Genomic DNA, 25896 nt, shown 5'->3' with positions numbered 1-25896 from the left:
GGGAGCGGCCGCCGGGCGGGGCCGTGCGCGGGTCCGGGCCCGGGCCCGGCAGGGGGAGGCCCCCCCCGTCCCCTCCTCCTCCTCCTCCTCCTCCTCCTGCTGCTGCTGCTGCCGCCGCCCGGCCGCGGCTGGGGGCAGGGCTGAGGCCGCCGCCGCCGCCGCCGCCGCCGCCGCCGTGGGGGAGCGTGGCGAGGGCCCTGCCGCGCGTCTCGGTGCCCGGGTGAGCCCCATGCCGCCCCTCCGCCCGGCCGGCGGCCCCTAGCTGCCCTCACACCATCCCCCCGGAGCCGCCGCAGCCGCGCAGGCCCCGTGCGTGAGAGGAGCGGGAGACATGGACCCCGAGCGGCCCCGCGGCGAGGATGGAGCCGGTGCGGGAGGGCAGGGCGCGGGCAGCGGCTGGGAGCAGAGGCTGAGCCCCGAGCTGCAGCAGGGCTACCGCATCCTGCGCGAGTTCCTGCTGGAGAAGCACCGGCCGCTGACAGCGCCGTTCCTGAAGCCGCTGGCGGATCCGGCGTCCATCAAGGAGGAAGGAGGAGGGGGGGGTGGCTCCCTCCCGGGGCATGGTGGCAGTCACTGCGCTCCCCCGGCGGGGATGTGGCTGCTGAAGATGGAAGAGAAATTCCTCGGTGGGCAGTACGCGGGGATAGCGGACTTCGTGGGGGACTTCCGGCTGATGCTGGAGACATGTTACCGGCTGCACGGGGTGGATCACTGGCTCTCCAAGCAGGCCCAGAAGCTGGAGATGATGCTGGAACAGAAACTGGCGCTGCTGTCCCGGTAGGTGTAAAAAACTCTACAGCGGCTCTGGTGTATGCCGTTTGCATGAAGTACAACAGGAGGGTATGGGTTCACGCCCCCCTCCCCCCATACCATTTTTTTTTTAGTAGAACATAACCTTCTGTTCGCCTTTATGTAAAAAGCACTATTTGGATCGCTTATTTAAAAACAAACAAACAGAAAAACATTTGAATGGCTCCCGATAGGGTGAAACATTCAAGCTTTCAGCACTTATGCTAAGAAGAGTGGTGCTTACTGGGACCATTCAAATATTAAAAATGTTTTGGGAACACCAAAGATGGGCATGCTGAAATGCAAAATAGGGGTTAGCACTTCCTGACTAAGATTTTACTTCTGAAAGAAGCCTTTTAGGACTATGGAGACACAGTTGCTTGGACAAGATGTCAAATGCTCCTTTCTTTCCTTTATGCTGGTAAAAGCAAGCGATGCTGCCCAAATTCTGTGTGACTGTCTCTTTAAAACTAATACCCTTCTCGGTTTCAAGTAGATGATACATTTTATATAGTAATTGTAGTCTGTGAATTTCTTACTGCCTTTGAGTAAGAATAAAATGCTGAGCTGAAGTGCTTCCTTTAAAATATGTAATTTAGTGTCAGAATGTATTTTGAAAATATGCATGATAAAACAGAAGGTAACACCTGGCATATTGTAGTTACAGGCTTACATAGCGAAATGGAAATTGTAATATGCTTAAACATAAATGCTTGGCAGGAGCTTGTTTCTCAGCCAAAGCAGCTGACCATGGAAGGTTTTCAAGCCATATTGTACAAAGCCCAATTTAAGTCACAACTGAAATCCACGTTTTCTCTTGAGTTTGACATAGGCACAGCTTAGTTGCATTAAAAATACGGTGGCTTCTTACAGTGAAAGGCCCAGTAGTCTTCCATGTGACTTAATGTTTTGCACGTTAAAGCTGAGATGTTTTTTTTGGGAGAGGGTGAAAGTGAACAAGGAATGGTATTAGGAAATGCGTAAAGCTGTCCATGTCCATCAAGCTTAAACTTGCTAGCAACACAGAGCCTTGCTGCCAGCTGGTAAGAAGAACCTTGCCTCTATAGTGGGAACACTTGAATGCTGTGCAGAACTTAATTGAATAAGACACTGTGAACGTGTACTGTGCTGGTGTATCGGCCACCATGGTTTTGCATAACAGTAGCATTGGGACAATTCAGGAGTAGACAGGAGGAGCTGAACCTCTGATAGGGTGTGAAGTTTTACTCGAGAAAATTGGCAGTATCAAATTTTACACAAGTAAATAAATCCTCACGTAAAGGAATTACTGCTAGAAAATAAATAGCTAATCAAGCAGAGCTTGTAAGATTCACCCCAGGTTCATTTCTGTGTTGTGTGATGGCAATGTCTCAGCTGTGTTGAAGTGAAGGGTGTTTTGTGGAAGCCTTTGTTGAATGAAATGAGTACTTACCGGACTTGATAGGACATGATAGTGCTCAGTGCCTTTTTATTAAAAATTGCGTAAATCAGTTTATGAGAGATGCTGTCAAATAGCAATATGTATATTTACTAAAAGAAAATTGCTGTTGTCATTCTTTCACAAAGGCACATTCTTTTGTTCTAATCAACAAGAGATATTAGACTAAAGGTTGTTCTACCTTGATATATAGTGAGTCTTCTATTAACATTTCAGGGATTTGTAAGGAGTGTTTTGTGGTGTTTTTTTTTTTTAATGTCTGTGTGTACTAGCTTGGAAAAAGTCTCTAAGATCTGTAGGAAATGGAAAGGATTATGGAATCTAGAAGTCTCAAAGTTCTTCTAAATTTTGTATCAGATAGATTTGTTTAACAGAATTAGTTTATTATTAAAATGAAATACAAGAAGTAGTTCTTGTAATGATCATCTTTGCTTCCTTTCAGATCAGTGTTTCGCTCAATGTTCCTTAACTACAGTAATGTTGACTGTGTGATTCTCAGATATTACAAGCCACAGAAAATTACCTCAGAGTGGAGGTTGATTTTGGGGGGCTGGATTTTATTTTTTTTCCCTCCTGTTTTCAGAGACTGTGACAGTGTCACTTCTCATAATAGCTGTGCTGCTGTACTTCAAAACATATAAGATGAAACATAATTGCAGAACCAACTTCATGGTGCAGTGGCCTACATCTTTAAATTTTTCAGTTGAACTAAACTGTTTATCAAAACAACAACAATAAATGCATACGTTTTCTCAGTATTTTTAGGTGTCTTCTAGTTTCTTATCTGAAGTCTTGCGGAAGTATTTTCTTTCCAAATATTTATGGCTTGAAGTAGGAAATTCAATCTCCAAATAATATTTGGTTAATTGAGATAGGTATTCATCATCCTTAACAGATATGAAAACATCTTGGTATTTTATTTGTTTTAAGTTTTACATTTTCGTAAAGGAATTTTCAAATGGCAACTCTAATGAATGGCAAGTGAACGATAACTGTTTTAGTCCTGAGTAAATATGTTTGATCTATCGATGGCGTTGAAGTACAGTTGGTAAGGGAAACTGTAATTGTAAGTTGACTTGTATTTTTCTTGTAGGCATTTAAGAGAGAAAACATCGATAGCAGTAACATCTAGAGGATGCTATGGGCAGGAAGATGAGAAAGGAACACCATGCACTTCAACAAGACGTCGTTCCACACCTCGCAATTTAGTAGGCTTGTCAGCAGGCATGTTCGAGTCCGTGATGGTTCAGGTTCTAAGGCAAGAGGAACAGCTGAGAGCAAAAGAAGAAAAAAGGTAAAAGGAAAAACTATTTTGTTCCATCTTGAAATAGCCATATCATCTTAATTCTCTAACAGAGATAGCTCCTTGAGGCTCCCTTACATCACTAAACTTTGTAATGTTCTTTGTCTTTAGTTCCTGAATGAGCCCAGACTTAAGCACAGTGCATCCACACATAAAGGAATTTGTTTTTGCTTTACCACCTTGTTAAAAAAAATATATTAAAGTAGTATAATCTTCAAGGGTGCCATTATTTTCAGATTTTGATACTTTAAATAGTAACTGAAAGTATCCTCAACAATATTTCTGGCTAGCTCTGCCATGCTTTATTGTACTTCTTCAGCTGTTTTACATGCAAAAATTAGATAAAAAAACTACCAAAATTATCACAGAACTAGACTGTAATTATGCTTGTCAGTGCTTCCTTCTCTGATAGCTGGAGGCAAATTAACTTTGCAAGTGCCATTCCTATTATCTCACCAATGTGGCACTTCACCTTGCCAGTTAGGTAACAAATTTACAGTATGTACATAGTAAACTCTGTGGGATTTCGCAGTTTTCAAATGTCTTAAATTTAAGAGGTGTGTAATTCAGGCAGTTGTTTGTGGTGTTCATAAACATGTATACCTTAATAGTAATTTGAGAAACTGTTTCTGAATGTGAAGTGTGATGATAACTATTTGCTTTAGGAAGCAAAATACATCCAACTTTTTCACACTTCAGTTCTAGAGATTTTTCCCATATATAATCAGTGCACTCTCATTTTGCAGGCTATCATCATTTTCAACAGATTTGAAGCCATACAGTTTGGCTGAGTTGATTGTGAGACTACTTCTTTCCTAGATACTATAGTGTCTGTCTTCTAATCTACCTCATGCTTTGCAAAAACCAAAGACCACTAGGGTTGTTACTTCTCTGGTAGAGTTCCCGTGAGCTGTGTTCAACTTTGTATTCAAGATACCAGAACTTGGTCACACAGGAATGAAAGAGGACATCCTAATAGGATTTTAGTTAATCCATACAGTCTATAGAACCTATCTATTCAAGTTTTTTCCTTTCATACACTTTTGTTAAGCACATTCCTACAAAACTGTAATAATCACTGGTTACATCTGAATATACTGTATCTGAATATACTCAGAAGTCCCAGATCCTGTGGGAAGGGTGCTCCATGGCACTGATCTTACAGAACCTTCTGCAAGAGCAGAAAAATTTCTTAACTAGCTTGCCTCCTTATGCGTTATGATTTTGGACTATGACACTTACTAGTAAATAAAACAATGTTTCAGTAAATAGCTGTTTGGATATTACTTGAACTATATTGATATACTCAAATAATCATGCTTTGGATATCTTTTCATTTTTTTTTTCTTATTTACTGACAGATTGACCCTGTAGTTACTTACACCTCTCTGTACCAGTTGCTTCTCAGCTCACTGTAATGCTCACCATAATGCAGGTGTTCAGCAAGTACATTGTGAAGGTGTTTTATAGAAAAAAAGATTTGGAAATTGTAAGGCCTATAAAATTAGCAGTACATCATTTATATCCACGTACTATTGACAACATGCGTAATTTTCCTTAGTATTTTTTATATATAGATGCACATTCTTGCAACACAAAGGTGAGACACCATTTTCCTTCAAAAATGTAGTGCAACTTGCTAAGCTTATTTTGGATTACTGATAAAATAATGGATTATGTTGAATATATTCATATCTGTTGTAAGGAAAAAACGGTTAATCCGTTTATTTTTTAGAAATCTGACACATAAAGGTTAGTACTGAACAGGTACTATTCAAAAGAGCATGCAAGATTGCAGCCTTGGGTAGCTTACTGGAGTTCTCAGTGCCTTCCTTCTAGGTAAATCCACGGCAGCATTCCATAGAGCTACAGAGTTCATCTGTTGGCAGGTGCCGGTTTTTACTGAATTTGCTTTTCAGTCTCTCTTCATTTTTTGTAACTCAGGTGAAGTTTCCTGAATTGAAATTGTTTACGTCTACTTAAAGCATGTCCTAAATTAGCAATGAAAACTTAAGCAAAAATGTGTGATAATGAACAATTATCCACCTGTTTGTCAGGTCACAAAATGTTAATGAGGAATTTATAATTGTTTTAATGTATTACAGTAATATTTATGGTGTAAACTGTATTAGAAGTAAAGCATTACTTGTTTAGATACAGTTTATTGATTATTAATATTGATTGTTTCATTGAGTCTTTTATCACTGTTCCTAAAAAACTGAATGTCCAAATGTATTACTGTAAAATACGCTATCCCATGGCTGAGTATAATTGTGAAAGAATGTGATGCTCAACTCAAGTGGGTGAAGCAGTTAAGTTTTTAATTTCTAATGTACTGAACTATTCTTTCCTCCCAGTCTTCCTGTGCTGATAATTTTTCCCATAATATTGTGTGTAATGTGGTAGTGTAACTTGTTTGTGTGTTGGCAAATTGGTTGTGTTTGGACAGGGACACCTGCTGTTTACCCTGTTTGAAACTGGGCAGTTTGACATACAAAAAAAGTACTTACTTTCTGGCTACGCAGCTGACTTGTCAACATACATACTTTTTAGCTAATAATCATAGTATTAGCTAAATAGCTTAGAATATTTAGCTGCCTGAGTTACATACTTCTAGCCCTAGGTGAGCAAGGTTGCTAATGCTGGAGCCTTGCTATAGAATTCAGCCTTGTGGCTAAAGAAATGGTCAGTTGAGGTCCATATTAAAGTATAATCCTTTGCTTTAGATACTTCCTCTCATAAGGCACCGGAATCTTATGATGGTTTCTGTTGTTGTTGTTGTTGGGTTATGTTTTTTTATTATAACAAGCTTTGCTTCAGTTGCGTGTTTTGGAAGAATATCCTAAAGTGTGATTCTTCTGTTCTTTTCTGTAGTTAATTTTATAGAGATCCTACTCTGAATCTTTTTGTTATTTCTTATATACATGTAGGTACACTTTGTAGATAATTTCCTTCTTTCTTGTTGTCTATCCATTTCTTGCACAGTTTTTCATTTAATTATTTATTTATAACCTCCCCCAGTTGATACATTTATTCATCGTGGTAGATCCAGCTTAGAAGATGCCTTTGCATTTCACTGTTTTATAGCTGGTAGTTTCTATATGGCAGTAAAGCACTTTTTTTTTTTTTTTTTTTTTTTTCCCAAGTACAATTAGAAAAACATCTGATTTAGTTTTCTTGTCAATCTTACTTATGAGCTATCTTTTTGGTAAATTGTTCTAATGATCACAATATCAAATATCTTCTTTGAATTATTAGTTACATTTCTTTGAAGTTCTACTCAGCTGCTTAGTTACATGCTACTTTAGTAGCATATTAATACAGATACTGACTTACATATTTGTTAACAATAATTGTGGAATTACTATATAATTGGAAATGCCTGCCTCTTTAGGGGCACTTAGATACCAAAGCATAGGTACAGATTCTTACTGGCATAGTTTTAAAACCCTAGTAAATAATAGAAAGTAAACTGGTTTATTTCAATGGGAATTAAGTTTCTGTTTGGCTTTGGATTGTTGAAAATTATATGACGCACTTCAATGTCTTTATCACCTCTGGAAATGTGGTCCTTAATTTTCACACGTTTGCTAAAACATTTGAGGAATTTAGGTTGCAGGTCAATCATTTAAATTAGTAAATCTTTGTATTACGTGTACTTATAGAGTCTCAATTTTGCCTTTTATGAGGATGTTGTGAGCAAGGAATGAACTGGTTTCTATGAAAATATGCTGAATATGTGATAATGTGATGGAAGACTTTAGGGGTGTAGAATTGAAGTAACAAAAGCATTCCCATATTTGTGTCCTCATAACGATTAAATGTTAATTTAATTTAGAATAATGCATAATATTACTATTTTGCTTTTAGCTTAGTAGTTTGTTTTTTAAAAGAATGTTTGGAGAAGCCAATTATTGTAGAATTAAAACAACTTCCTGTACCTTGCCATCCAAGTTTGAATGCGTTACCTTTTAGCATAAAGCAGTATGCTTGCCATGTTTGGAGCTGTCAGACAAATAATACAGATTCATAACTGAAAAGAGTTATGAAAAATGATTCAAACTCTTAGCAGTCTTATGGATTAAGTGGGAAAAAAAGTATATCTATAATCTTGCCTCCTTTCACATACCAATGAAATTTGTTGTGGGTGAGAATTAATTAGCTGTTGAGATGTGTCCGCTGACTTAAGGTAGAAAATGGTAAGAAATGTGGGGAGTTGTATCTGGACTCTGTTTTAGGTAATCCCTCTACCTGGGGAGCATGGCTGCTGAGTTTTAAGGTCAGGTACTATGCTTTTATCCATTTGAGAGCTACAAAATAACTGCTACAGACGTGTTCCAAGAATATTTTTTTTTCTGTTCATGTGGAAATGTCAGCCTGACCTTAGGATAGTTTGTGTTATTATTATAAACACAGTGCAAGTCTGCAAACATATCCCTGATAAATGTAAATAAAAGTAGGAAACAACAGTTTCTTAACAACTGCTGTCAGCATAAAAGCCAAATGTTTGTCCAGAGGATTTTTCAATGTAAGGATGTTTATCCTGCTAAATATCAAATGTTTTTTTCTCTCTCTCCCCCTTCACTTCCTTTTTTTTTTTTTTTTTTTAAGGTGCTCACTTTACCTATGCAAGTTGTATTGTTGACTTTACTGGTTTATACACCTAAAATGGCAAGTGAGATTTCTGTCTTTAGGTCACATTCATTATATTTTTAAATCAGTACTACAAAGTGGGATTTGCCTTTAGATACTGTTAGTTATATGGTTTGATTACTAATGTATTGGGAGAGTGAAGCTGGGAATTTACTGACCTATTCGCATTTTAATTTAATTTTACATGAATCCGTCTTAAGCATTTGATTGGTCCATTAACAACAGGGATGAACGTAAGTGGTATTAAAAATTTCTGACCAAGTTTTGGTAACAAGTCACTTGAAATTTAATTGTTCATAGGAGATAAAACTGTTAGTGGAAACTTTCTGTTACATGACACTTTAAACACACAGAGGATGCACATTTTTATAGTTTGTGGTCATGGCATATTTCTCTTGCATGATACCAAAATGTGGACCAAACTAGTTTTATCACACTACTTGAGATTGACATATTTAGATATTACTTTGAGAACATGCTTATTCTTCATGCTAGAAACCACAGGTAGGTTTACATCAAAAGAAAGGTTTTAATATACCATTATTCTTTGGTTGAATTTGGAAAGTGTTGCTGCTTTAAATGGATAGATGACATTTATTTGATACTTACATATGAAGAGAAGTAATTGGAGGTTAGCAATCTGGAAATGAGGACATGAATTCCATTATTAGTTCACATCAGTGATATGCACAGGTGACTGTTTCCAGCAGTGGTCAGTGATAGAAGCTTTAGAGGAAAAGATCTGAGAAGTTATGGAAGAGCTCTGAAAAAAATAATCCTGTAGGTACCAATGTGTGCTAATCCTATCTGCTCTGGTCATGCCTTGAGGCAAAAATGTTTGTTTACCATTTAAACACGGAAGTAGAATTCCTCCTATTACTAGTAAACCTTGATACTGTTATAATTAACATGGATGTCCTATTTGTCACTTTGGAACTAAATTAACATATCCTGTGTTCTAGTAAGTTAATTACCTTTAGCTTACTACCTGAAGTGGCGCAGCATTTTTTCCTCTTAAACTTGTTGCTTTTGAATGTCATGATGAATTTGCAAATAAAAGTAAATAGAAGTGCTCAATTAGTCTTTTCATATTAGTTTTGTATATTGCTATCATGTTTCCTCTTGCTAGTGGTTTGTATAGAGTCCAGGATTTTTCAGAAGTTTTACAGGACTCTGATTACCGATAACCTCTTTTTCTGAATACCCACTATTTCTGCTCTATCCTTTTTTAGATAGGGGGACCAGAACTGAATACAGTTTTTCAGGTGAGGGAAAACCATTTATTAATATAATGATGTTTTATTTCTAGTGTTATTTTCCATCACATTCTTCATGCATCCTGATATTTGTTTCCTTTTTGACCACCATTGCACACAAACTAGTAACAAGCCTATTCCTTGGAGAGAAATTCACATTCTTGTGTTTGAATGAAGCACTTAAGTTAGGTGTTCATATTTGTATACTGAAGAAGGGAGTTAAAAGGTAGGTGACATGACACAAGCTACAGGGCAATAATTTGAAAGTAAGTTATCTGGCATTTGTTTTAAGAGATTTTTATATGGGTAGGTGACTACTAAAATGCTGTTTTTTGGTAATACTGAATCCTGGCAAAAAGGAGAGACATGGGGTCTAAAGGGAATACATGTTAAAAATAGAAAAACTAATAAATAATTTAGCACATCTAAGCTGTTGCTATCTGCCATTTTTTTTCTTATGTGTTCCCCTTTTTAAACTAGTGGTGATGAGAAACAAGAGTCTATAATTTCCCATTTTGGTGCAGTGGTGCATTATGTAATACAAAACTAAATGAAAATTTTATGTATTGTGTTCTTTATAACTTTAAAATGTGTTTGTCATGCTGTAGTTCTGATCTGTTTTTCTTCCAGTTTCTTTTAATCCATGTGATACCTAAATTTTTGTTAACTTTCTCCTAATAGGATGAGAGAGCAAGAAAGAAAAGAAGCAGAAGAAGCTAGTCAGAAAGAAATAGAAGAATGGGAAAAGTCACTTTTAGCTCAAGCAGCACCTACAAGGATGGAGACAATGTGGGAGATTCCAGCTATTGGTCATTTCCTTTGTTTAGCACAACAGATTTTAAACCTACCTGAAATAGTGTTCTATGAATTGGAACGTTGTCTTCTGATGCCTCAGTGTAATGCTTTTTTATCTAAAATAATGACTTCTTTGTTAAGTCCACCTCATCGCAGATCTACATTACATCGCAGGCCAACACTTTCTTACAGGACTTGGGAAGCAGCACTCAGACAGAAAGTCCAACACTGGTATAATGTTGTAGGGCAGACTGACAATCCTAATAGCTCTGCAGAAAAACTTGGATTGTGTCCCCAGTTTTTTAAAGTCCTTGGAGAAGTTAATCCCTTACAGGAAAAACCATTTCACGAACTACCATTCTACCAAAAAGTGTGGCTGCTAAAAGGTCTCTGTGATTTTGTGTATGAAACACAAAAGGATGTTCAAGATGCTGTTCTAGGACAGCCTATCCATGAATGCAGAGAAGTAATTCTTGGTTATGACTACTTGGAGAATGCTTATGTTCATTTTCCACAGTTCTGTGGTGCAGATGTTCGGATTTACAAACAAAAACCTTTTCAGGCTCCTGAATTCCCATCCCCTCCCATCAAAGTAAAAAGAGTGCCACGTATTAAAGTGGAGAAAGCAAAACATGAATACATAAGGAAAAGCAATGGGGATGTCAGCTCTGGTGGTAGAGAAGAGCTGCTACCTCGTTCCAAGACAGAAGCAGGGAAATGTGTGGATTCCACTGTTAGCTGTCCAGAAAAAGAAAAATGTTTAGATAGCTTTAGTGTCACTACAGAGATTAAGATTAACTGTGAAATGAAGACCTCAGGAGTCAGTGACATCAAAAAAACTGGTTGTTATAAAGAGAACTTGAGAAATTTAATTAGTTCAGGAGAGATTGTTGGCATGGCTGGTGACTTTAGTTCAGGAGAAAGAAGACCTGCAGAGAATGGGCAAGGGTGTGCTGAAATGGCCAGAGTAACAGTTGAGATCAGTCCATTCAAAGAGAACACGCTGAAAGCTTGCCAAGTGCTTGTCAATGGCACTCATAATGACCAAGAAATAGATTACCACAAATCTGCTAAAGAAACAGTGCTGGAGAACTCACTTCAAAATAATAAGAAACTAAGTAAGTTGCGGGCAAAAAAGAAGAAAAAGAAAAAAAAGAAGTTGAAGGATATTCTAAATGAAAATCTACAGAAAAAAATTGATGACTTGCAAAGAAGGCGTGAAATTCATCTTCATCCATTCAAATCTTACAAATCTGAGATCCAGAGCAAGTTGTTCATAATCAAAAAGAAAGCAAAACACAAGAAGCACAAGTCTGGTAAGTTGATGCTTTTTACCCATCATAAAAATTAGGGGGTTACTGATTTGTTTTGAACTTTCCTTCTTAGATTTGTCAGTATTTTGTTTCGTGAAATGGGACAGCATTATTGTGTGGTGATGTTCTGATACTAATTTTAGTGTGACTGCTTCCCATTCAATAACATAAGCATATAAAACAGGCTCATCAGGTACTTAAACCATGATTCATTTCTATAATTTATCTAGAGAGAACATAACTCATTGGAAGAGTTTGTGTATTACAAAACATATTTAGGAGAATGAATCTGAATGAATTAGCTTCAGAGAGTAGCGTGAAGTTACTCTATGCTATGGCATATCACGTCAGTTTTGGCAATATTCTTCCCCTTTCTGATATTACTACTTTATCCAGGTTCCAGAGAAATGTAGAGTAATAGCATGAGATCATGATTCTAAAGCTGTTACTGCTAGAGCTGTGCAGTCTTAGGTCACCAAACAATACTGTATTGACTGTGGGCCTGATAATATTCCTGCTTAGTCAAACAATTGAGATTAAAATGCTATTTGCATAAATACTCTATGACAGATATGGACAGTATCTTGTTAAGTGTTTTAGGTGGGTGATACATAGATCAGATTTCAGTTATCTTTAAAACAATCTTAAAATAGTGAGGTCACAAAGTTGTTGAGTCAGTTCAAACTGTCTGTTAGATGCTGTGTTTTTGATGTTATGTGAACCACCGTAAGCTTCATCTGCTGTCCTCTTGAGTCTTAAGCTACCTGGGTAAGGTTTTATCAGACTGCTTCAAACACTGTATTTTAGGATGCAACAGGCCTGGTTTCAGGACAGTGTAGACTGGAAGGTGAAATATTGTTTTTTAGCTGTAAAGCAATGAGACAAAAGCAAAAAACTGTGTTTAAAAAAAAATAAAGTATCTTTTAAAGAGAATTCAGTGAACTGTTGCCAATGCATTTTAGCTAGAGCTTGAGTGGAAATTTAAAGCTAAGAAAACAGGTTATATTTTAGATGTCAAGTATTTGTGCAGAATACCCAAACAACTGTTTTACCATGTAAATCATAAATTCCTCCTTCCAAAAAATGTCAATGCCACATCTAAACATAAATTTAAGAGTTATAATTTTTCAAATATGTAGTATTTAGCAAAAAATAATGTATTTTGCATTCAATTTTGTTACTGCTAGCTCTCCAAATGTATTACTGTTTTCATCTTAAAAACAGACAGCAAAATAAGTAACAATCCAAATTGCAAGTAAGAGCCTTTTCAGGAAGGGAAAAAAAGGGACGGCGACCATTTTTTTTTTTTTTTTCTGACGAAGTATTTAAATCATGTCACTTTCTTCACTGGAGGTCTTATTTTATGTTGCATGCTTAAAAATCTACTTCCTATGAATTATGCAGTGCTGAGAACAAATAGAATGTTTATTTTTTTATAGACTCTGTTTGAGAGACTACTACCATTAGCAATATTTGTCATATTTGGAAGTAGCTTTTGAAGTTGATTGATAGAGGTGAGGTTTACTGTGGTAACTGCTTTTCTTATGTCACTAACAAAAATAAGAGAGGTTCAAAAAAGGTTCCTGTTTTCCTCAGTCTTGTTACTTGGTATACTTAATAGCATGTTAGCAGAATTCTTTTATAGTTACAAGTTGTTTTGTTATTAAGGATGAAGGAAAAAAAATTGAAGTGCTGTTAGATGAACTGTAAATGCTGACATGACTTTTTTTAAAGAAATGCATAATTAACAGTTCTCAGAGAACAAATGTGTTTATATATCTGGTATATATTTGATGATGTAATTTCCGAATATTTTCTTATTTTAACTTCTAATTTGCGGTCTCTAACATTAAAGAATTCTTGATCTTGAGTAGATCAAAAACTTAATCCTGCACTGCTGGTGGAAACTGTAATGCTCATTCTAATATACTGAATAGCAATTCCTGAGTATAGACAGGTCTTCCAGTTCTAATTCCTGTCTTTAACTGATACTCTCTCAAAAGAGAACCTTCTTCCATTCAGTTTTCAATTTTGTATGTTGTGTTTGGTGCACTGGATAGTAAAAGTAAAGATGGAAATTCCTGGCTTTTCCTTATTCCTCACATATATTAACCAGTATAGCTAGAGCTTGGATTTCACAGTATCTTAATTCCAAGATTTATCTATAGTTGGTCCAATACCGGATTGTAATGGAGATGATTTATCCAATTATCATTTTTATGCTTTACACTGCGTTTCATTAGAAAGTATTTTCATATTCACACTTCACGCACTTTACACCACAAAAACTATGTCAGTTAAAACATTTGTTCTTTCAGTTGTAATATGTGTCTTCTTCATGAATGAAGAGTAAATTCAGCAGTAGGATGCTATGTGCTGCTGTTTTTCCAATTCCATATTTTGTCATAAGGAGCTTAATGTCACCAGAGGTAACTTAATGCAGGAAACAATTCCTGTATATTTTTAAGTTTCTGTAACAGTAAACCAGTATCTACTGAGAAATAATGCAGTTAGTCATCTGAGCTTAGGTTTTAATTATATGTATTTTTGTTGTCAGAGAACACTGTGGGTGTAGAGTTACTCCCTTTCATTGTCACTTTCAAACAGGAAGAAAAGTGTGTTAGTACAGGAGGAAGTCCGGAAGAGATGAGCAGAGCTTTCTGCCATGTGTTCTAATGGTGCTTGCTTGGAGTTTTGCTACCTTAACACGGAGCTCTTGTGTCATTGAATGACAAATGATGGAGATTCCTCTCTTCCACTTTGAGTTTTCCTGTCTAACGACTTGATATACTGTATAGTCCCAAATTATGCTGACATGGTATCACTGTTTCCATTCCAATGGAGAATGCAAGACATTGTTTGTCATCTGTAGGTGACAGGCAGTCCTGAGCATGATATGAAAGGTCCTGCAAATTTGGTACTCTTTTGTCTTTCATCTCTTAATCTTTTGGGGATTTCCCTTGTTATTCTGACCTTGCTGGAGGAAAATTTTCTTAGAGGATTGCAGATCTATATGATAGTTTACCTTCCTATGCTTGTGAAATCTCCATTAGTCCTACATGTATTAGGCTGAACTGGATAGGAGAGTATTAGATTGGAGAAATGAACTCATGATGATGCTATGCAACAGAAATTGCTTCTTACTGTTTTGTCATTTTTAAGGCTAAATAGTATTCCTCAATGCTCTTCTAAAACTTTATTTTTTCTTTGACAATATCCTTTCAGTGTAGAACAGTGAAAGTGACTTGGTTAAACCTCTTCTGAATTCACAAAAATACTGATTTAAATATGCTCATAGCAATCATTGCTCTTTTCTGCCTCTTATACTTTCAAGGAACATAGTACAAATCATCAGAAATGGAAAAGTGAGTATCTTTCCTTAATTTTTGACAAGTCATTTTTTTTTTTGGATGGATTTTTCTAAGGCAGCCAAATTTGAATTACAGTTCATGTTTCAATTAATGTGATTGCCAAATTACTGACTTGCTGTAGCAGTGGTAAGGGGACACCCAAAACATGGCGTTTATGAATATAGATTGACTGGGTAGGTGTTAGCTGAAAACTTTGCATAACTACTGTGAGCAAAACTTAATGGAGAACATGACCATGTTTTATCTGTTGCCACAGATATGGTGGTACTTTACATGTTATGAAATGGAAGATGTAATCATGTTGTTGAATCTGTATCTTTGATTCAAGGCTGTGATTATTACTGTGCCGGTATTCTGAGTCAGTATTGCAGACAGGGTAGTACTGAATATGAGGGGATGTATAATCTCTGAAGTCAGACTTTGACTTCCCACATCTTCACACCCAGAAGGTAATAACATTCTTCTGGGAAGCTCAATGTTTGTCTTGCTGTACATGTAGACAAGGAGTGAAAAGGCATCTGAAGAGCAAACATTCTTATCTTTCAAGAAGGTGATGAGTTATAAATGGTTGACAAGTGAACGTCTGTGATAGAAGGACAGGCTCACAAGGGTAGTTCCATAAGCAACTAGCATGTTGGACATCCATTTAAAATAGTTATTACTGGATTTAGATGAATTAGGATGTAAAACATGATTTGGATGGTGTCAATAGTAATAGGCTTGTTGCATCTTGACAGCTATGCTGAAGTAGATCATGGGGAACAGCAAAGCTTACAGTGCAGAGCACAATATAAAAGCACAAGAATTTTAACTGTGTACTTGAAACAGGGATTGGATGAAATTCAAAATATCCAGAGGGTTGAGAAAACAGGAGGGATGAGAGGCTGCTTTGATGTGCCTGAAGCAGATGTTGAAGTGTAATTTCAGTCTCTTACATTACAGTTGGTGTAGAAAACCCCAACATAACACACATCTGCTGTAATTTCAGTAATTTCTACAAACATGATCCTTTAGAAGAACCTTAATGAAAATTCTATACCCTATACTTGTGCTCAAAAAGGTTAATAGCAATCTATGTTTAAACTTTATTTTACTGTATTTTTTCTTTCATTAGAGTTGTGTTTTTTTTTTTTTTTTTTTTTTTTTTTAAGTATATGGGTATTTTTTTATACACAAAACTTAAAAAACAAATGACATAAAGCTCTACCTGAATGTGAATGAATGATTTTAACATAATTAAATTAAAGCAGTTTTGTAGTATGTGGTATGCTCTCCTCGGGGGTTTTGTCTTCACCTTTGTCTTCAGAGTGGAAAAAACTTTGTTGTAATGGTGTCTTGCCTCTGTATCAGGAACAGCCCATTAACAGTGTTGAAAACTTTAAAGGTGGTGTTCTACAAACATTTGTGGTTTCTTTTCTTTTGCAAGTTGTAACAGTGTTCTTGATGCATTAAGCAGCAGTGTCTGTCAACTTTAATAAACCTGGAAACATGTACAATTGGGTTTACTTCCATTGTTCTGTAAGTCAGCATTTTTAATGCACTTGTTCAGACCTGCGGTGCTGTTTTAACTATATAAAAGCATATGCAAGGTCAATGTGGAAGATTCAAAAGTCTGTAGTAATGCTTCATTTTCCAGATCATTGTGTGTTACGTTTTATGAAATGAGAGATGCTGGGGTCAAGATAAAAGATTAGGAGAGCAATAAGAAAGCAACACATGTTCAGATCTTGCTAAACCTTTGAAAGACATAGTACTTCTTGTAAATTTGCAAAGAGGAAAACTTGCTGTTTTCTTGATTTGGAACAGTGGAGTTGGAACTAGAATGCAATGAAGAAACAGGAATTTTTGCAGTTTAATGTTAAAGTCACCTATCTTCTTCTGGGGAAACAGGCTGTGCTGCATATGCTGCAAAAATTGCATTACTACTCTATGATGACGTCATTTTATAATTTGAAGCACTGATTGACATCGTCAAACAGGAGCCATAAGGTCTTGAACATTCATAATGAAGTTGTACACGACTTTTAGAAATATTCCCAAGTCAAGATGATTTACATTATGATAACTATAAATGAGTTGTATTGCTCTTGCTGAGGTAATTTACAAATGTCAAGAGCATTTCTAAGATTTTTTTCAGAGCTGGCTAAAGGGTTCTTTTCTAATAAAATATTGATTTCCAGTAAATCTTAGAACAGAAGTGTTCAAACAGCATACTATTTAAAAGGAATACATGTAAAAGATCTGTAGATGTGAACTTTTTTTCACTCTCAGCAACGACTTTGTCAAACAAATGACTTGATCAGAAATCATAAATCTGTAGAATCACAGAATGGTGCAGGTTGGAATGCTCCTGTGGAAGACATCTTTTCCAACCTCTGTGGTCAGGCAGAGTCACCCAGAGCAAGTTGTCCAGGATGTTGTCCAGGCGAATGTTGAAGATCTACAAGAAGAGAGACTCCACAACCTCTCTAGCCAACCTGTGCAAGTACTTGGTCACCTGCACAGTTCAAAAAATAATAATAATTTACTGATGTTCAGGCAGAGTCTCCTATGTTTCATTTTGTGCCTACTGCCTCTTGTCCTGTCACTGCACAGTAATGAAATGAGCCTGGCTATGTTTTTTTTCACTATCACTTTAAGGATTTATATACATTGGTAAGGTCTCCCCTGACCTTTTTCTTCTGTAGACTGAACAATCACAGTTTTCTTAGCTTTTCCTCATAGATGAGGTGCTCCAGTCCTTCCATTTCTGTGGCCCTTAATTTGACTCTCTTCTCCACGGCTGTCTGGCTAGCACTGGCCCCCATGCTCCAGGTGCAGGTTCACGAATGCTGAGCAGAGGGGAAGGGTGACCTCTCACCACCTGCTGGCAACCATTTGCTTCAAAGGCAAGCTGTCTCTTGTTCAGCTGGGTATCCACCAGGAACCCCAGGGCCTCTTCTGCCAAGCTGCTTTCCACCTGGGTGCCTGGGGTTGTTCCTGACCAGGTGCAGGTCTTTGCACTTCTCCTTGTTGAATTTCCTGAGCTTCCTGTCAGCCCATTTCTCCAGCTGTCAAGGTCCCTCTAGGTGGCAGCATGACCCCTGGCATGTTCACTGCTCCTCCCAGTTCTGAGAGAGGGTACAGCACAGCCATCATCCAGATTGTTCATAATGATGTTGACCAGTATTGCCCCCAGCATTAACCCGTGGTGTTACCATTACCACCAGTTACTGGCCCCCAAGTAGACTTTGTTCCACTGGTCACCACCTGCTTGGCCTGGCCATTCAGCCAGTTTTCAGTCCACCTCACTGCCCATCCACCCCACAAATCAGCAGCCTGTCTCTGAGGTCCTTTTGGGAGGCAGTGTCCTGAAGGCCTTCCTGAAGTTCAGGTCGGCAACGTCCACTGCTCTCCCCTCATCTGTGAAGCTGGGCATTTTGTTGCAGAAGTTTATCAAACTGGCCAAGCATGAATCCCTGCTGACTGGATCGCTAGATGAGGAAAGAAATGATGAAGGAAAATCAATAACAATCAGCATTTAACTATCAGTCAGAAATCATCCTATCTTTTGGAATTGAGATTAGAACGGATGATAGCTCAAATCAGAAGTATTTCACTGAAGTTGTATTTCTTCTGCTTCATTCACTCTGATGATCACCATTAATTTAGAATTTTAAATTTAAAAGCAGTGATGTAAAAATTGTTCACTTTCGAGTTATTTTTGTTCATTTATTCTTTTTTTGTTTGTTTTATTAAATACTGTCTTTAACTAAGGACTTGAGTGACACATGAAACCAGGAATACATTGTTTCGAGCAGAATTTCAGTGAGTGCCCTCCCTAGAACATTCAGTTACTTTGAAATCAACTTTTCAGAGAACAGCATTTATTTCATATTTACTTCATTGCTTTCAGCTACCTCTGTTACTGGCTTATGCTGATGCTCAATGTACAGGTTTCCTTCATCATCCTTCAAACTTCATAACTTGTCCAGTGGGACAGGTATCCTAGTTAACATATTCAAGTTGTCTGGTATCCAGGTTAATGTTACTTGTGTGTGCTTAATACAGTTTCCAGCTTCTAGGGGTGAGCACAGGCTTGCTCTGTGGTGAAAAAAAAGGTATTTTCCTGCATTCCTGCCACAAGATGGAGTTTGTTTTCATTAAAAAAAAAATTAAAAATAGTGTGATAGCTAAAGTGTCACACCACTGCACTGTCCCTTATTGTAGATTGAAAGCATACTGGCAGTGTACTTGTTTCAGTTTGATGTTCAAGTTGTCGTGTCAGCAGGTGAAGTCAGGAAAAGTATCAATTCAGCTTTTGTGCTGTGATGCTACCAGCCCTGAGTGTAGGTTGGTATCACATTATTGGAGAGAAATACTATCTCAAATTCCTAGAGTGTTTTTATTTTCTATCCATAGATAACTGAATTCTAGTTTAATTTAGGTTAAAATGTTGCAGTTAGCTTGAAAAATAAGATGTTTATTTCCCCCCTCTATTCTCTGGTAGAGAATGAAAGGAGCACTCATTTGTTGCACATTGTTGATTTGTTCAGTGAACATGGAAGGGCACTTGCCTTAGATGTCTGTAGTTGTCTCTTCCCTAACCTCACAAATGGCTTAGCTCTGTCCATACTGGAAGTAGAATACAAAGAGCTGATCCCCTCCTGCGGTATGGGAGGGGAAGAGAGATGAGAGTTGCAACTTCTGTCCAAGGTAGGATGTCTCATATCCTCTTTTCCTTTGAAAGGAAACCCAAGAGAGATATGGAACCTGTTGGAAGAATCAGTGTGGAGACATAATTAGTAATCGTGTCACACTTAAATCTTTGTAGTGGGTGAATAACAGTTTATACAGGAATAAAGTAGGACTTGTTCTCCAAGCCCCTCACCAGCTTCGTCGCCCTTCTCTGGACTCTCTTGAGCACCTCGATGTCCTTCTTGTAGTGAGGGACCCAAAGCCGAACACAGTACTCAAGGTGAAATTGAAATTGAAGTTGAACTTTATATATATAAAAAAAAATACAGTACAGTGTTAATCTTCATTGCAAGTACTGCCACGTAGCAGGCACAGGAATAAGAATACACTAATATCTATTTATTAATCTTTATAAAACATTTATTGAGTACTTGTCCAAGTAAGTATTTCTCTAGCACACAAAAAGTAACTTACAACTATTGGAATGGGAGGTCATTGTTAGTGCCTCCAGATGGCAGGTGTAACAGTAACTTCCTTTATGTAGTTGCAACTACTGAAGGAGAAGATCTCTACAGTATTTCAAGATCATAGAATATCCTGAGTTGGAAGGGACCCTTAAGGATCATCAAGTCCAACTCTTGACACCGCACAGGTCTACCCAAAAGTTCAGACCATGTGACTAAGTGCACAGTCCAATCTCTTCTTAAATTCAGACAGGCTCGGTGCAGTGACCACTTCCCTGGGGAGCCTGTTCCAGTGTGCAACCACCCTCTCTGTGAAGAACCCCCTCCTGATGTCAAGCCTAAATTTCCCCTGCCTCAGCTTAATCCCGTTCCCGCGGGTCCTGTCACTGGTGTTAATGGAGAAAAGGTCTCCTGCCTCTCGACACCCCCTTACGAGGAAGTTGTAGACTGTGATGAGGTCTCCCCTCAGCCTCCTCTTCTCCAGGCTGAACAGGCCCAGTGACCTCAGCCGTTCTTCGTACGTCTTCCCCTCCAGGCCTTTCACCATCTTCGTAGCCCTCCTCTGGACACTCTCCAACAGTTTCATGTCCTTTTTGTACTGCGGTGCCCAGAACTGCACACAGTACTCGAGGTGAGGCCGCACCAGCGCAGAGTAGAGCGGGACAATCACCTCCCTTGACCTACTAGCGATGCCGTGCTTGATGCACCCCAGGACACGGTTGGCCCTCCTGGCTGCCAGGGCACACTGCTGGCTCATATTCAACTTGCTGTCTACCACGACCCCCAGATCCCTCTCTTCTAGGCTGCTCTCCAGCGTCTCATTGCCCAGTCTGTACGTGCAGCCAGGGTTTCCCCGTCCCAGGTGCAGGACCCGGCACTTGCTCTTATTGAACTTCATGCGGTTGGTGATCGCCCAGCTCTCCAACCTATCCAGATCCCTCTGCAAGGCCTTTCCACCCTCATTTGAGTCCACAACTCCTCCAAGTTTGGTGTCATCAGCAAACTTGCTCAAAATACCTTCTATTCCTACATCAAGACCGTTTATAAAAATATTGAAAAGTACCGGCCCTAAAATGGAGCCTTGAGGGACCCCACTGGTGACCGCCCGATCATCTTCTTCTGTCTTCTTGTTTTGGTCTGGGAAACTCTTGATTTATTTTGATAGAGAGTGTTTTTATCATTTCATTCTTATGTGATTAGGGAGAAGTGTAAACAAATAGATTGGGTGAAAGCATTGTCTGATTTATGTTCCATCTGTGCAGTGCAGCCTTGAGTTACTGATTGCATTTGTTACTAATGTATGTATACCCTGCAAGGTAGTCTTTTAAAGAGCCACAGGCATAGAAAAGTTGGTTGGAAGGAACCTCTGGAGGTCACATAGTCTCATTCCTTGTTTAATGTACTGCTGTCACAGATGCCAGATATGTCAGCTGTGACTTTGTCTAGCTATGTCTTGAAGACCTCTAAAGATAGAAATCTATTTATTGAGCCACTGTTCCTCTGTTCCCCTATGAGAATTTTTGTACTGAAATGACTGGATGTTCAGTGGCACAAACTGCCCAGAGAGGCTGTGTAGTCTCCCTCCTTGGAGATCTTCAAAATCTGCTTGGACACTGCTTGGACACAGTACTGGGCACCCCACTCTTGGTGTCGCTGCTTGAGCCAAGGAGGTTGGACCAGATGACCTCCAGAGGTCCCTTCCAGCCTCAACCATTCTGTTATTTTGTGACTACTTTATCTCTGTGTAGAACTATTGTTGAATGTTTTCTAAATTACAGTTAGTAAAAGCAGGAGACTGAAAGATGGGAAACAGGCAGGGTATGTTGGGTCAGTGCAGGTAACATGAAGAAAGGATGCATAACAGCTTCTTTATTAGGATTTATTTTTTATTTATTTGATTATTATTTTGTTGTGTTTTTCTGGCTCTGATTTTTTTCAGCAATTAAATGTGTACATTGAGTGTGCTCTGAAAGGTACAGTGAGCTATGGTTCAAAATACATCCAGCTGCTCTCAGTAACATTACTTTGTTTGTTGAAGTGAGTCATTTGAACCCTTTTAAGCAGTCTCTTTACCTAGGTTTATGGGCAAGAAAGCTCTAGCAGATTTCAGTGGGAGTGGTTTGAGAAATTGTCGCTCACAGGGTGCCTGTTCAACCCCTTATTCTCCATACGGGAGTGGCGGTTCAGCTTAGTGACTGTGCTCTGTGGAGGTAGGGCTGACGTGCTTGCATGGCCATGCTCTGTGTGACAGGGCCAGTACTAGGCAGCTGGTGGAGGGTGACCTCCCTTGCCATTGCTGTTTTTGCTTAACACATCTGCTTGTCATTTTAGAATCTAAACTCCAAGATCTCAATAGATGTTTACTGTGGAAATCTAATTCTTCATAATTTTATTAAAAGACATTCACATTTAAAATATTCAAATTCACTTACTTGTAGGTACCAAAGTTAGTCTGGAAACTGGACACAGGTGAGTTTACCCCAGGAAGTGCTAAGTAAAAGTTTCTTTAAATCCTTCCTTTATTGAGTTTGTTTTGTTTTGTTCTATTTTGGAGCAAAATTTTCATTTAGAATTTGGTGAATGAGGAAAACCAGGGATTACTTTTTTTTTTTTTTTTTTTTTAAGAGCTTAATACTATTGCTATAACTTTTCTTCTTTTGAATTTAAATATGTTATCATACAAGGGTTTTATTAAGGTAGAAGATGAGTTTCCCAAAGTTAGTTTGCTATATATATGCTAATTCTCTCTAGTAGTGCAAATACATGTTGCATTTTCCTTTTTTTTGTTTTGTGGTATGTGCTAGCACCATAGGACATCTGGTGTGTTAAAGGGGGAATGAGACTGCAGTGCTACACTGTTACAGGTATATTATTAGTTCACAGAGGATGTCAGCTAGGGAACTAATTGTGTGGGTCTTATGGCCCATATATTCTATTAGCCATGTTTTGATAATGCATACATTGGGCTATATTTCATTTATTTTTTTTACCCCCTTCTTTTCTAAAAATCTTTTTTTTTTTCTTTTTTAAAAAACCTCGATTCAGATTACATTGTAGATTGGGCTCAACTTCCTTGTGCTTCTAATCAGTTTTTCTGTTCTTATTGTTCTGTCTGTTATCCCATATCTTTCCTACTGCATGTACTTCAGGTGTTGCTGCAATGGAAGAAATATTTACTTAAGATTTTGGTTATTAATTCTTCATTTCTCCACTGTTCCAGAAGGGAGTGCTGGGGCAAAGAGAGAACACATTTCTGTTATCTACATTACTTTTTTCAAACTACACTGCATCGTACAGTACCTGAAGCTGAAAATATGAAATATTTATTTTATTTCAGTATTTTCAACATATTTTAAAATTTTCATTTTAATTTTAATCATATTGGGATTGAAATTCTTTCTTTAAAGATGAAGCAAGATGGTCTGGCAGCCCCGTGTTTTTATTTCTTCATGTTCTTGCCAGATAACATTGCTTTATGGTGTTAAGTAACCACCATATGTCCAGACTTAATTTTCAGTCAGTTTGTCAAGAAAGTTTGTATTAGGTTTAGTTCATTTAATGAACAGCATTATACTTAATCATAGCAAATATGTTTTGAATGCAGTTGATTCCTTAAAATATGTAATAAAAATACTGATAATTATTTTTTTTTTCATGTTGTCAAAATGTTTGGGTCATTGTTTTAATAAAACATGTTTCTTTATTTTTATCACTTTTCCTGTAATGTGAAGTCTGTGATCTCTTATTTTTGGTAGCTGAGGGCTGTTTAAATTTTGTTACATGTTCAGTATGTGGAGTTTCAAATTAGGGTTGATACCAGCCCTGTGCCCTGTCTTAACAGTGTTTTATTTCAGATTCAGGTACAATGTTCAGGAAAGCTCACGATGTAATAAGTGGAAAATAAGAATTTGATTCTTCCCCTCCTCGCCATATTGGTTAATGATTGATTTTTTTATCTTGAGATATGAAGAACTTCTCAATGTGTTTTGTTTAATTATACATGTATAATTGTGTGTGTGTATGTATGCACATCTTTGCACAGACAGGCAAGCATCTATTAGGAAAAAATGCAATTCATGCCTATTTTTCATAAATACGAATATCAAATCTGACTTTATTTGTGTTAAAGCAAGTAGTCTGTGATGATTCTATTTGACAATTAAATCAGCATAGTTTGTATGACTCCTTAGGTTTTTAATTAATGCTTAGGACTCCAGAATGTGAGTACTGGCAAAATCTTGTGGTGATGGTTTTAATCTAAATGAATAGGTCAAAGTTTGCCGTAGGAATGTAGAAATAACTGTAAGAATCTCCATTGTCTTGAGCTTATATAAGACGGTGATGCAGCCGCTTGTTTTGAGAAATGCGTGTAATCTGTTGTTAATCCTGGTACTTTACGCAGTTGACCACTTGCTTTGTCTTCAGGATTTTTTGTTGTTACATCCATATATAGTGTAATATAGCATAACGAGGTTGGAAGGGCCCTATTAGGAAGGTGTTTTTTCTGAAACCTTTAGGCTTTGCCACTACCAGAGTAACCATATCAGTAATCCAATTTCATTGGTAACTAGCATATCCGTTTAGTGATTTCCCGATATTGCTTGCGCTTCGAGGGTATTTTTTACTGTAACATAAAGAGGTCCCAGACCCTAATACGTAGTTCACTTTGCAGTGTCAGAGAACATACCTTGCAGGTAAGATACTATATTTCTTAAGTTTGTGGCATAACTTCTGGATTTTGCTTGTTCCAGAACACTGATGTGAATGTTTATTCTGTGAATTAAATTTCTAGCAGTGTTGCCTTAATTTTTCAGTGGTATATTATGAGCATTGTAATGGATTTGTTCTTTTTCTTTATTCTTTTTTTTTTTGAGAAAAGACTTCTCCACAGATACTTGTAGTTTAATGTTTGCTTTTGCTGCGTCTAGTTCTGATTCGTCATGTTTACGTGACTCACCGTCAGCCATCTGTTAGTTATAGTTTAACTTTAAAGTCTGTATGTAATTTGGTTTTATTAATGAAGTACAACAGCATTATGAAGCTTTTCTCTTTTAATCTTAAAAGGAAAAAAATCGGTATCTAAAAAAGCAATCACAAAGAAGAGGAAAGGTGTCACAAAGTCTGCCATACCAGAATTTCAGGTAAATAATTTTAATTTTTGTTTTAAATTCTTGAAAGCTGAATGCCTATATATTAAGTCCTTTACTGTCTTACACAACTTGGAAATCCTAATCAAAGGTAAATTTCCCTTTTCCAGATTAAAAGGTTTAATAATGTTTTTAAACATGCATTTCACATTTTCTAAATAGAAAAATATTTCAGCATTTTTTATTATATGCAGCTTACATAGTGTTTCACAGTATTGTTTAAGATCTCAGATAAGGTTGATGCAGGACAAAACATGGAAAACCAGTAGTTATTCATGGAATTTATAAGGTAGATATAATTTTCCAGGATAAAATTACTTGTGTTATTTTTTGTGTTGTCATTGTTTTTGTTTTGTTTGTTTGTTTTGTCTTTTTTTTTTTTTTTTTTAATGAGGTGTTTCATTGTGAGCCTTGAATTGAATTCTAGCTTGATTTACTGAAGGATTTGAAAAAAAATCTGTATGTTCATGTGTTCATCCTGTTTGTAACTTTCACCTCTTATCTGCACTTGACCTTTAGACCAGAGAGCACTATGCAGAGAGTGGTAATTATAATATGTTTTTTATGGTACTGTAACAGAAGTATTAAAGTACCTAATTTTTAAGTCAGCATTTATGTATGCATACTTGCTTGAATTGAAGTTCTCATTTGGTTCTGAGAATATCCTTTTATAAAACTTTTTTTTTTTTT

The 25896-nt window shown here is 37.5% G+C and overlaps 1 protein-coding gene across 1 annotated transcript in view; it reads left to right on the top strand.

Annotated features, from left to right (window-relative positions):
• Positions 1 to 331: 331 nt before the first annotated feature.
• Positions 332 to 25896, top strand: part of KIAA2026 (KIAA2026 ortholog) — a 59545-nt gene continuing 33980 nt past the window's right edge. Inside the window, exons 1-4 of the mRNA XM_032205630.1 lie at positions 332 to 777; positions 3321 to 3521; positions 10121 to 11550; positions 25124 to 25200. Of these exons, the coding sequence (XP_032061521.1) occupies positions 332 to 777; positions 3321 to 3521; positions 10121 to 11550; positions 25124 to 25200 (2154 nt within the window). The remainder of the gene's footprint in view (positions 778 to 3320; positions 3522 to 10120; positions 11551 to 25123; positions 25201 to 25896) is intronic.

Source organism: Aythya fuligula, chromosome Z, assembly GCF_009819795.1.
Source record: "Aythya fuligula isolate bAytFul2 chromosome Z, bAytFul2.pri, whole genome shotgun sequence".
NCBI lineage: Eukaryota > Metazoa > Chordata > Aves > Anseriformes > Anatidae > Aythya > Aythya fuligula.
This window is presented reverse-complemented; position numbering and strand designations above follow the sequence as displayed.